The sequence below is a fragment of the Physeter macrocephalus genome, chromosome 6, assembly GCF_002837175.3.
Source record: "Physeter macrocephalus isolate SW-GA chromosome 6, ASM283717v5, whole genome shotgun sequence".
In the NCBI taxonomy this organism is placed as follows: Eukaryota; Metazoa; Chordata; class Mammalia; order Artiodactyla; family Physeteridae; genus Physeter; species Physeter macrocephalus.
The window spans coordinates 49,201,943-49,214,822 of record NC_041219.1 but is presented as its reverse complement, the minus strand read 5'-3'; the positions used below and the strand labels follow the sequence as shown (position 1 = coordinate 49,214,822).

Below are 12,880 nucleotides of genomic sequence, written 5' to 3'. Positions count from 1 at the left end.
CGGGTCCCCAAGAACGAAAGGCTACTACCCTCTGTCCACTGCAGCCTGGGTCCCTAACCCGAGTTACCCCGGTTACCCTTCCAAAACAAACAATGCAGAAGGAAGAGGGTTATTTACTATCCCTCCTCCACCCAATATCCAAGAAGGGCTTTTATAAGAACCTACGTGTTCAGGTTAGAGTAGAAGAAAAAATCGAAAACTATTTTCCCCCAAGGCTGTGAGTTGAAAAGAATCAAGCCAACCTTCAGAATATTTTCCGCACTCTCTGCCCCACTGATAAAATCTACTTCTGGGCTTCCCTGGTGGCGCAGTGGTTGGGAGTCCGCCTGCCGATGCAGGGGACGCGGGTTCGCGCCCCGGTCCGGGAAGATCCCACATGCCGCGGAGCGGCTGGGCCCGTGAGCCGTGGCCGCTGCGCCTGCGCGTCCGGAGCCTGTGCTCCGCAACGGGAGAGGCCACGACAGCGAGAGGCCCGCGCACCATAAAAAAAAAAAAAAAATCGACTTCTGTCTGCAAGGGCCGCGGCTCCGCGCCCCGGCCCGGGAAGATCCCACATGCCGCGGAGCGGCTGGGCCCGTGAGCCGTGGCCGCTGCGCCTGCGCGTCCGGAGCCTGTGCTCCGCAACGGGAGAGGCCACGACAGCGAGAGGCCCGCGCACCATAAAAAAAAAAAAAAAAATCGACTTCTGTCTGCAACCAAGTGCCGGCGGCCCAGCCAGACTACACGCCCCGGGGGCACAGACTCTGCTACCAGGGCCCCGGCCCCCACCCTCCCACCCACCTGGTTTCTTAACGGGTCTCTGCTCTCAGGTGTCCAAATGGACAGGTGCACGCATCAGCCACACCAAAGTGGACTTTCAGTGGTGACAGCAGGTTCTGGACAGACTTGTGGCGTCACCAACACCAGTCACTTTTCCAGGTGTGATATCAGCGCCCCCCCCTCCTTCCAGAGGGCTCATGGGGCTGCAACTTTTCCCGGATTTAAAAAAAACAGTCTCTCTGTCACCCTCAGTGGTACGTGGGGACAGATGGAGATCTCATGTCACCAGGTAGCCAGTGCTGAGATGGGGAAAGCTGGGTCCTTGCGAGCCCAGGTCACCTGTGGCCTTCAGCCCCCGCCCATCCTCCCCTGCCCTCCTGCTCCCGCATCAGGGGTCCCGTGACTCAAAGAGAAGCAGACGCTGCCGTCCCCGCCCGACTCCTGCAGCCCCACGGACACTCAGCTCGGCCACAGCAGGCCCCTGACTGCCACTGAGGCTTATCCCGCCAGTCCAGCGCCCCCCAAAGGTGCCAGCGCCTGTGACAGACGAACACCTGCGCGAGCAGGCAGCATTGCAGGACGGGCCGGGATGCCTGTGCACGTTAACTGGTCAACCCCTCCTGACTGTCAACTCTGCCTGGGTCCCCATGGCCTCCCACCTTCCCTCTGACCTTCCCCCGTACCCAGCCACCCAGTCCTCTGTTCCTCAAGCCCCCCAACACCGCGGCTCTCGTGGAGACCATCAAGGACCTCCCCTTGGTTAACCCAAGTGACACCTCTGTCCTGAGGCTCCCTGAACACCAAAAGCCATCAGCCACTGGTGACCCCCTTCAGGGCCTCGGACCCTTGGTTTTTTCCTCCTGCAGGGGGTTATTCCAGCTCCAGCTCTCGTGCAGGTCCAGCCTGCCTGGGCCCCCCCAGGCTGCACCTGACCCATGTCCCCACCATAGGGGTCCTCTGCCCGAGTGCCCTCCACCCCTGCTGCCATCATGGCCCTCTCTGTCACCCCGGAGGCCATGCTCACCACCTCTGGCTGTGGCCCCAGCTGGTCTCTCCTGCCCAGACCTGTACATCCAACCGTCTTCACGACAAGGTCAAAGGTGCCCAGCTGCACGGGGTCCAAAGTGGCCTCAGGGTCCTCCCCTGGTGCACACACCTCCTCACCCCATCTTCATCTGCGTGTTCCCAAAAGCACAGCCTGAGAGAACACAGCTTGGGAGCCGCCGTCCCGGGTTCAAATCCCAAAGCTGCCACCACAAGCTGGGCGCCCTGGATGTGGCGTCGAGCCTCTGGGGCCCTGGTTTGCTCCTCGATGAGACAATACCTTCCACTGATGAGGCTGCCGCAGGAGCAGACAGGTAGCACAGGGTCGGGGTGCGGGGGAAGTGGGGGAGGGTCCTAGCACGAGGAGCACGTGGGCCGATCAACCCCACCCTCACCTCCACATCTCACCATCTAACCCCCCTAATCCCCTCCATCCACCACCCCCATCAGCAGCTCAGCTGGGGGGGAGGGGATTCAGCCATGCCCAGCCCCCCGCTGGGAAGGCATATCACACTCACCTTGGCACAGGGGAGTCCCCAGCCCACGCTCCCCTTGAATTCACTTCCCTGTCTATCGACTGTCCCCACCCAACCTCCCTCTCCAGGGCCTGGCACACAGTAGGCCAGGCACATAGTAGGCGCTCGATAAACAAATAAACACTCCCTTGTTTCTGAGCCAGTGTTTCTGAAAGTATATTACCAAGTGACTACCTCCAGATACTGAAGCCCTGAGACAGTTAACTAGCTTCCCAAAGTACTTAACTCTTCCGGGGCAAGTTATGTTACTGGAGAATCCAGTTCGACGACTGACGTGGTTTAAGCTGGTCTGATCCTTTTCCACATGGTAAGATTCAGAAAAGAAACATAACGCTTGCCTCCAGACGCTGCCTGGTACAATGCCCATCTCCCTGTTTCCTTGTTGGCCATCACAGCCCCTACGATATCCTGTATTTAACTCAGCAAACACTTTTTAAAACTTTATCAAGCCTGGACGGCTTTATCCCATCGAGTCCCCACCAGAGTAAACGGATAAAGGTTATTCAATCTTGTTATTTCACGACTTTCAGTATTTTCTGACATGTCTGAATGACTCATGGCCCAATCATTTTTATCCCACAAAATGCTACTTTTCCCACCCCCACTGGCCCACATGCCCACAAGCACGAGGTCATTTTGCACCAAATGCCGCGTTCCATGATGTGCAGCTCACGGCTGGACACCCACAGGGACACACGTGTTCAAGTTGAATTTAAAATGTCCGTGTTACTAAATGACCAACATCTAGAAAAACTACCTAAGGGACTCCACACGTGACAGTCCCGTTGGGTTATTAGCCACGCTGCCTTCTAAAATATGCAAACATGGCTCTTACAAACATTCGGAGTACAAAAGCCCCTACCGTAGAATTTTAAATCTCATTCAAAAACTGTTACATATAGAGACTTCCCTGGTGGTGCAGTGGTTAAGAATCCGCCCGCCAATGCAGGGGACACGGGTTCGAGCCCTAGTCCGGGAAGATCCCACATGCCCCGGAGCAACTAAACCCGTGAGCCACTACTACTGAGCCTGCACTCTAGAGCCTGCAAGCCACAACTACTGAGCCTATGTGCCACAACTACTGAAGCCCGTGCACCTAGAGTCTGTGCTCTGCAACAAGAGAAGCCACCGCAAGGAGGAATCCACGCACCACAACGAAGAGTAGTCCCTGCTCGACACAACTAGAGAAAGCCCGCGCGCAGCAACGAAGACCCGATACAACCAAAAATAAATTTTAAAAATTAAAAAAAAAAAACTGTCACATATAAAACAAACACCATGTATCACTGGATGTTATCTAAAAACGGGAGCAATCTGAATGTGACTATACTCCGAATTCAGAAAACTTTCAGTGTTTTGTCCTTGGTGGGCTCCATGAAACCATCCACACTATCTGCTCCCAGTCCAAAGATTGTACTAACACCCCCATCCAGGCAAAAGGAGCTGCCCTCCTCCCAAGCGTGTCCATCTTGGGTACCACATACCCCATCCCCCTCCCCGACCCCCCCCAATCCCCAGAATCCTGTGCACCTTCCCAGCGGCTCCACTTCTGGAGGCACCCAGCCCTTCCTGGCATGGCTTCCACAAAACCTAGTGGACAGCTGGGCTCTTCTTTTTATTTATTTATTTATTTTATTTATTTATTTTTGGTTGTGTCGCGTCTTCGTGTCTTTGTTGCTGCGCGCGGGCTTTCTCTAGTTGAGGCGAGCGGGGGCTACTCTTCGTTGAGGTGCGCGGGCTTCTCATTGCGCTCGCTTCTCTTGTTGAAGAGCACAGGCTCTAGGCACGCGGGTTTCAGTAGTTGTGGCTTGCGGGCTCTAGCGCGCAGGCTCAGTAGTTGTGGTGCACGGGCTTAGTTGCTCTGCGGCATGTGGGATCTTGCTGGACTAGGGCTCGAATCCGTGTCCCCTGCATTAGCAGGAGGATTCTTAACCACTGCGCCACCAGGGAAGACCCATGGGCTCTTCTTTACAGCACCTCAAGGGCGGTAATAATGTGCTAGAGGCCACACGGCATGGCCGTAAACCCGGGGAAGCCAATCACACTTCACTGAAAATAGCTTGTGAGCTTGAAACCACAGCTTTCCCCATTGTTTCTTTTAAAAAACCTAAGAATCCAAGTCTAGTTAATTCAAAGGCTAATCTTTTTGTTTTGTTCTGTTTCCACACACAGCTTTGCTGTTGGGAATTACACATTTTAGAGTTTATAATATTTTTTTCTTTGAAGCATTAAATAGTCGTCAAATGGTCGGAGGGCTGTAGAGGATCCCAAGGTGCCTACTTAAACCAGGGCAAGGATTCGGCCCTGAAACAATTCAGCTTAGCAACTAATTCCTCAAAACTTTTCATTTGGGACTTCTCTGGTGGCGCAGTCGTTAAGAATCTGCCTGCCAATGCAGGGGACACGGGTTCAATCCCTGGCCTGGGAAGATCCCACGTGCCGCAGAGCAATTAAGCCCGTGCACCACAACTACTGAGCCTACAGTGCCACAACTAGTGAAGCCCGCACACCTAGAGCCCGTGCTCCGCAACAAGAGAAGCCACCGCAATGAGAAGCCCGCGCACCGCAACGAAGAGGAGCCCTGCGCGTCCAGAGCCCGTGCTCCGCAACAAGAGAAGCCACCGCAATGAGAAGCCCGCGCACCGCAACGAAGAGGAGCCCCCCTCACCGCAGCTAGAGAAAGCCCGCGTGCAGCAACGAAGACCCAATGCAGCCAAAAATAAATAAATTTATATTTTTTAAAGGTAACTAAAATGAAATACAATTAAACAAGAACAAAACAAAACTTTTCTCTCAGGTAAGAGAGGGGAGTGTGAAGAGCCAGCTTGTTTTGCTTAGATCTGGGTTGGATGCCTGGTGCTCCTGCTCGCCAGCTATGTGACCCTGAGGAAGGGACGTAACAGCTCTGAGCCTCAGTCTCTTCATCTGTATAATGGGCAGCCGCCTACTGCCACTCACTTCCCAGGTACCAGAGGAATAAGTGATGGTGTAGGTAAAAGAGTTTACAAAACTGCTGGATATCCAGGCAGAACCCAGTACAAAGTGATCATCATCTGGGAGGGTTTGTTTTGCTTAGATCTGGGTTGGATGCCTGGTGCTCCTGCTCGCCAGCTATGTGACCCTGAGGAAGGGACGTAACAGCTCTGAGCCTCAGTCTCTTCATCTGTATAATGGGCAGCCGCCTACTGCCACTCACTTCCCAGGTACCAGAGGAATAAGTGATGGTGTAGGTAAAAGAGTTTACAAAACTGCTGGATATCCAGGCAGAACCCAGTACAAAGTGATCATCATCTGGGAGGGTGGACATGAGGCCCCAGTGCCTGACTGACACGAGGGTACGTCACAAGGATTGGAAGCCCAAACGGGATCACTGGGACGATTACAGCACAGCATGGAGCACCCAACCCACCTTCAACTGTGGTCCTGGCTGTGGTTCCACCAGGTAGGCAAGACGGCCCTCAGTAACTAACTTCTTTTGAACAAAATCCATCTTAAACCCTTTATCCAGCCATGATGGGGGGGCCACATTCCTGATGCTTCAGACACACAAAACATCCCTGCTCCCGGCGTGCACCCGTTCCCACTAAAGCACCGTATCCCCTGTAAATTCAAAACCCTATGATGTTGCCAAGTCATTTTTTTTTTTTTTGGCTGCGTTAGGTCTTTGTTGCTGCGCGCAGGCTTTCTCTAGTTGAGGCAAGCGGGGGCTACTCTTGTTGCAAAGCATGGGCTCTAGGCGCTTGGGCTCAGTAGCTGTGGCTCTTGGGCTCAGCAGTAGTGGCTCACGGGCTCTAGAGCGCAGGCTCAGTAGTTGTGGCGCACGGGCTTAGTTGCTCCGCGGCATGTGGGATCTTCCCGGACCAGGGATCGAACCCGTGTCCCCTGCATTGGCAGGCGGATTCTTAACCACTGCACCACCAGGGAAGTCCCCCCAAGTCATTTTTATATGGGCTACATTTTCCATCCACTCTGCTTTATCTAGCAGGTAAAGTAGTACAGGGGGATAAAGAAAGAGAAAATGCAAATGGAAATTTGTGAAAGAGGCTTTTTTTTAAATTGTTGCTGTTTGGAAAATCCATAATCCTGGTTGACAGTTCTCCTTAAAGGCCTATTCCGTATTCTCTACGCACATTCACAACTTCCCAAAACCCACAATGTTCAGCTACAGACAGACTAGGCCGACAACATCAATGTCGCGGTATCGCGTCGCCTCAAAACTGGACCTGTAAGTTCCGGATTTTATAAGCAAACAACTGGAAACTGTTTCCTACCCAATCCTTAGTGTATAAAGAATTACAGCCAAATGCAGAAACAAAATGAATCCGAAAATTAACTTTTTAATTCTTCCAGGGCTCCCGTGGGTATGCTGTATCGTAATAATTTATTGTTTAAACAATTCACCTGAAACATTGACTCAACCCACAGATCCTAGCCTTTCTTTTTTGTTTTTTTTTTTTTTTTTTTTTTGCGGTACGCAGGCCTCCCTCCGTTGTGGCCTCTCCCGTCGCGGAGCGCAGGCTCCGGACACGCGGGCTCAGCGGCCATGGCTCACGGGCCCAGCCGCTCCGCGGCATGTGGGATCCTCCCGGACCGGGGCGTGAACCCGGTTCCCCTGCATCGGCAGGCGGACGCGCAACCACTGCGCCACCAGGGAAGCCCATCCTAGCCTTTCTTGATGATAGTCTGGTCTCCTAATTAAGGTCACCTGCCCGCAGCAGCCACTGAGGGTCTCTTTACTGTTCCCCAATCCAGCCCCTGGCCCGGCCAAATCCTTCTCTCTCTCTTCTGTGTCCTCCTGTTTGCTCCCCTCTCTGGCCCCGCAGCTCCACCTGACACAGGGAGGTCAGCAGCACGGAGGACCCACCCCTGACTGCCTGGGTCTGGCTGGCTGAGCTGAGACATCCTCTCTCCAGCCCAGAGCGGGCAAGCAGGGTTCCCACACTGGCTCCACCACCAACCCAGGCGGGCCTCTAAGTAACATCCAAATTACAAGTCCATGTCCAGGAGCTGAAGCCAAGATCAAACGAGGCTGCGCTTTCAAAGAGCTCCCACACAGGTGAGCACACATAAGCCCGACTGTTATTACCTGGAGGAGACAGAAAAGAGACACGAAAGGAACGAACTCCAGCTGTCTCGCAGGGTGACTCAAGGACCCATCCGGCAATTTCCAACGGTCCCACCCAAGAACTAATTGGCACGTGGGCGCACAGTGACCTCTGACCTTTCCAGACAGGCATGTAGCCGACTACACAGCATCACCAAGCAAACCAGACGCTCAGATAACCCCCGAGACCAGGTTTTGATGGCACAACTCGGGAGCCAGACCCTCTGAGCAAAGCCCAGGAAGCCCTGGTCTTGAACTTGAAGAAGCCCAGGCCTGCTCCCAGCAAAAACGCTGAGGGCAGCAGTGCCGTGCCCCCCTCACTCTCTTGGCCTGGCTGAGGGGCACGCCCTGGGCTAGCGGTAACCAACCATCCAACCGGAGGCCACAAATCCCCGGAGCTACCCGGGCCCTGCCTGACTGCGGCCCGGCAAGCCGGGCGGGCTCGGGGCAGGTCCCCGCAGCTCTCCAGGCGGCCCCGCGGAGCCCCCAGGGCCACTCACCAGAAACAGACACCTCCATGAGCGCCTCCAGCGGCCGGTTGTTGTTCAGGTCGTGGCTGAGCTGCAGCTCGCCCGTGGCGGGGTCCAGGAGCAGCAGCCGGAGCTCGTTGCCCTGCAGGAAGGTGTAGTTGAGGCTGTCCGAGAGGTCAGGGTCACGGGCCGGGATGCGGCCAATCACGCCCGTGGGGAAGCTATTGGACTTATTGGTGACATAGTTGTTGAAGAGGATCTGGAAGTCCGGCAGCACCGGCGGGTTGTCGTTCTGGTCCAGGAGGCGGATGTGCACGGTGGCCCGGCTCACCAGGGGGGCTGACGTGGCCTGCACCACAAGCACATAGTCCCGCCGGACCTCGAAGTCCAGCTCGGCCAGGGCACGCAGGTCCCCACTCAGCAGGTCAAGCTGGAAGACCTCAGGCACGTTGCCTTCCACGATCTGGTACATGATCTGGGCGTTGGGGCCTTCGTCGGGGTCACTGGCCCGGATCCTCGCCACCACGGAGCCCACCGGGCTGTTCTCCTCCACAAACAGCTCCAGCTCGTCCCTCTCGAACACCGGAGGGTTGTCGTTAATGTCCAGGACGGCCACCTGGACCTCCACGGAGGCGCCGAGGGGCACCGGGCTGCCGCGGTCCACGGCCAGGGCACGAAGACTGTACACGGCCACGTTCTCCCGGTCCAGCCGGCGCTGCGTGCGGATCACGCCAGACGTGGGCTCAATGTAGAAGTCGCCGTCGCCATCGTCCCCGCCCTGGAAGGTGTACAGCAGGCGGCCATTGGGGCCTGAGTCCCGATCCGTGGCCGAGACCTGGAGGACGCTGGTTGACGGGGGAGCGTCCTCGAAGACGGAGCCCTGGTAAAAATCCCGCAGGAACCGCGGTGCGTTGTCATTGGCGTCCAGGACCAGGATCTCCAGGGAGGTGGTGTCGGACTTCTGAGGGATACCGTTGTCCCGAGCGGTGACGGCCAGCGTGTAGGCGGCCTGGTCCTCGTGGTCCAGCTCCGTCGTGGTGTAGATGGTGCCGGTGTCGGGGTCGATTCGGAACTGCGGCACAGGATCCTCCAGCACGTAGGTGATGCGGGCGTTCTCGCCGGTGTCCTCGTCAGTGGCGCTGATGGTGGCGATGGAGGTGCCCACGGGCCGGTCCTCGCTGACGCTCACGGTGTAGTGCGAGCTCTGGAAGACCGGCCGGTGGGTGTTGGCGTCGGTGACGTTGATGAAGACCTGCGCGGTGTGCGCGCGCATGCCGTCGGACGCGGTTACCGCCAGCACGTACTGCCGCTCCTGCTTGTAGTCCAGCGGCAGCGCCAGCGTGATGAGGCCGCCGCCGCTCTGGCTGCTGAGCGCGAAGCGGTTCCGCGTGTTGCCGCCGGTGAGCTGGTAGGTGATCACGCTGTTAGCATCCCGGTCGAGGGCCCGCAGGGTCAGCACGCTGCTCCCGACGGCTGCGTCCTCGTTCAAACGCAGCTCGTACACGGGCTGCGTGAACATGGGGTCGTTGTCATTTACGTCTAGCACCGTGATGGACACGCTGGCGGAGGAGCTCATGGGCGGCGAACCGTGGTCCACCGCCTCCACCCCGAAGCTGTAGTACTCCACCTCCTCGCGGTCCAGCTCCGCGCACACGGTGATCCAGCCCGAGCTGTTGTGGATGTGGAAAGGGAAGTCCGCGGCCGAAGCCGGGTCTTGGGGCCCGGCACCGCCACTGCCCACGGACGCCGAGGCGGTGTCCACCAGGCGGTAGCGCAGACGCGCGTTCTCACCCGCGTCTGCGTCCACCGCCTGGATGTGCAGAACCGAGTGGCCCAGAGGCACGTTCTCCAGCACGGCTGCCTGAAAGGGGCTGCTCACAAAGATGGGGGCGTTGTCGTTCACGTCCAGCACCTGCACCGAGACCAGCCCGGAGGAGTTGATGAGCGGAGGCCGGCCCCCGTCCTGGGCCTTGATGCGCAGCGTGTACTCCCGGATGGCCTCGAAGTCCAGCGGGTTGATCACATCCAGGCTGCCGCTCAGCGAATGCAGGTAGAACTGCCCCTTCAGGTTCCCGCTGATGATGCTGTAGTGTATGGCCGCGTTCTGGCCCTGGTCGCGGTCTGTGGCCCGCACTCGCAGCACGGGCGTGTTGACCGCCACGTCCTCGGGCACCTGGACCACATAGCGCTTCTCGCCGAACTGGGGGTAGTTGTCGTTCTCGTCCTCCACCACGATGTGCACGGTGGCAGTGGCACTGAGCGGGCCCGGGTTGCGGCCCTGGTCGTTGGCCTCCACCAGCAGCTGGTAGGAGGCCTCTTCCTCCCGGTCCACCACCGCCCGGGTGCGCACCACGCCCGAGCGCTCGTCGATCTCGAAGACGCCACCCGCGCCCTCCAGCAGCCGGTAGCGCATATTGGCGTTGGAGGGCGCGTCGCCGTCGGTGGCGCGGATGGTCAGAACCTCGTAGCCCACCTCCAGGTTCTCGCGCACTCGCTCGCGGTACTCGGACTGCTCGAAGACCGGACTGTGGTCGTTGGTGTCGCTGACTGTGACGGTGAGGTAGGTGGCGGCCGAGCGCCGAGGCGAGCCGTGGTCCACAGCGCTCACTTTGAGCACGTGCGTGTCCTTGGTCTCGCGGTCCAGCGCGCGGGCGGTGCTCACCAAGCCCGTGTCGGAGTCGATGAGGAAGTAGCCATTGGAGCGCTCATCGAACAGCGCCTCCATCTGGTAGCTCAGGCGCCCCGCCTCGCCCTCGTCCGGGTCGTGCGCGCGCAGCTCGAGGACCGTGGTGCCCGCCGGCTCGTTCTCGGGCACCGACACCTGGTAGCTGGGCAGCTGGAACTGCGGGGTAGTGCTGCCGCCAGCGCCCCGCCGGGCCCGCCGCGCCGCCCCCGCCCCGACCTGAGGCAGGCTTGGCGGCGACAGCGATGGGGAGGGTGTCCCCGAGGCCGCCTCCAGCGCCAGCTCCACCCGGATGGTGCCGGCCGCGCGCCGCAGGGCACAGAGCAGGCGCAGGCGGGCCGAGCCACCAGGCGGCAGGCAGACAGGGCGGCGTGGACAACGGGCCCCGGCGCGCGGCGGGCAGCTGCAGACGGGGAAAGTGGTCAGGGCCTCGAGCGCCGAGTGCAGCGTGGCCCCGCCGCCGCCCCCGGGGCCCGGGAAGCAGAGCACCGCGCCGGGGCCAGGCACCGTGAGCACAGCCCGCGCGCGCAGCTCCGCGCCGAGAGCCCGTCCGCGCCGGGGCCCGGCGCTGCAACCGGGCCCGTGCGCGCGTGCCCGCAGGCGGAGGCTCAGCGCCGTCTGGGCGCTACGGGCAGCCAGGCGGACATGCAGCGGCAGCGGGCGTACCCCCAGGCGAGCGCAGCCCCGGAGCCCCGCGCCCGGCCCGCGCCGCCGCCCCGCCAGCCGCCCGTCGCGGCTCACGTCCAGCAGCTCCCGCAGCGCCCGGGGCGTGCGCGCCGCGTCCAGCGCATAGGTCCAGCCGGGCCCGAGGGCGAAGGCGCGGGCCCCGCCGGGCACTCGCAGCTCCCAGGCGGCCGCTCGAAGCCCCAGCACCGGTAGGGCGGCGACCGCAGCCAGGAGCAGCAGTGCGGGCAGCACGGGCGGCGGCGGCGGCGGCGCCATGGCCCGGAGCCCGAGCCCGAGCCGGGCGCCCGAGCACAATCCATGCACCCGGCGCGGCTCCGCATCCACCCGGCGCGGCCGGGGGGCGGCTCCCGCGCGGCCTGTGCCGGGCCCTCGGGGCGGCTCCCGCCCCGCCTCCCCGGGGGCCCTGGCGGGGACACCGGGGCCCGGGCTCCCGGTCTCCGCCGCAGCTTCCACTTCGAGAGCACTTTGCGAAAGTTTGCGAAGTTGGTTTCAAGATGGCTCCTCCGCGCGTCCCGGGAGGGCGCGGCGCATCAACCTGCGGCGGCGGCGGCGGCGGCTCTAGGTGGCTCCAGGTGGCTCCCGCGCTGGCTCGGCAGGGCGGCGTGGGAAGCAGGGCGGGCCCGGCGCGGGGCGAGGGCTGCGCTCCCGGAGCGGGCAGGGCCGCACCGCGCTGCTCAGGCCCCGGCGGCCGGCTGCTGCCTGGGCGGTGCGCTCGGCCCGCGCCCCCAGCGCCCGCGCTCTCCCCGCCCCCGGCCAGGCCCGGCCCCGCCCCCGGCCCCGCCGCGTATTGTTCAAAGCGGGGGGCCTGGGGGCCGGCCCGGAGGTGCGCGCCGGGAGAATCGCTATGGAGACGCGGGGGCGCAGCGGTGACGGGGGCGAGGGGCCGGGTTCACTCCCGGGCGGCCTCCCCACCCTGCCTCCCTGGTGGGCGGGGCCGAGGGAGCCGGCCCGGGAAAGGCGGGCTGGGGGGACCTGGTGCGGCTACTACCAGTGGGGCGGTGGCTCCACTCGTCGGGTGCTGGGCGCGGCCAAAGCCCCCCACCCCAGCCCGGCAACGCTGGTCCGCGGAGACCGCCGCCCCGGCCTACGCGCGGGTTGGACCCGGGAGGGGAGAGGGAAGGGTGCGGGGGTTCCGGGGAGAGGGTCGGGTCTCCCCGCGGCGGCTGCTGGGGGGCGCTTACAGAGTTACAGCAAAATGCCGGAGGCCAAAGTGCTCTACCCGACAAAACTTCCCTGGACTTTGAAATTCTATAGGCAGCTAACCGGATTCGGGTCCCACTGGGTTTAAAACGAAACTTTTAATCGAAAAGAAAAACAGTCCGGGTTGACACTTGGGGTTGGAGCTGGGGATGGCGGAGTTGGTTGGGGGCGGCGGAGGCGAGCTCGTCTCCCGCGCGTGCGACCAGCCTGAGCGCTCCGTTCGGGGTCGCGCGGTCCAGCCCCGGGGCCCCTCGGCTACTGCCGCAGCGCGGCGGCCGGGAGCGCGGGCCCGGGAGGCGGCGTGGGGCGGGGAACCGAGGGGAGGGGGAACTTAGAACTCCGAGACAGCACGCCGACTCCTGCGGGGAACAGCCCGGGAAGGGAGTTTTAGAACTGA

At 60.8% G+C, this 12,880-nt stretch overlaps 1 protein-coding gene across 1 annotated transcript in view; it reads right to left on the bottom strand.

The window, feature by feature from the left end:
* Window positions 1-11,538, bottom strand: part of CELSR1 (cadherin EGF LAG seven-pass G-type receptor 1) — a 170,090-nt gene extending 158,552 nt beyond the window's left edge. Inside the window, exon 1 of the mRNA XM_024127151.2 lies at window positions 7,944-11,538. Coding sequence (XP_023982919.1) covers window positions 7,944-11,538 — 3,595 coding nt within the window. The remainder of the gene's footprint in view (window positions 1-7,943) is intronic.
* Window positions 11,539-12,880: the final 1,342 nt, after the last annotated feature.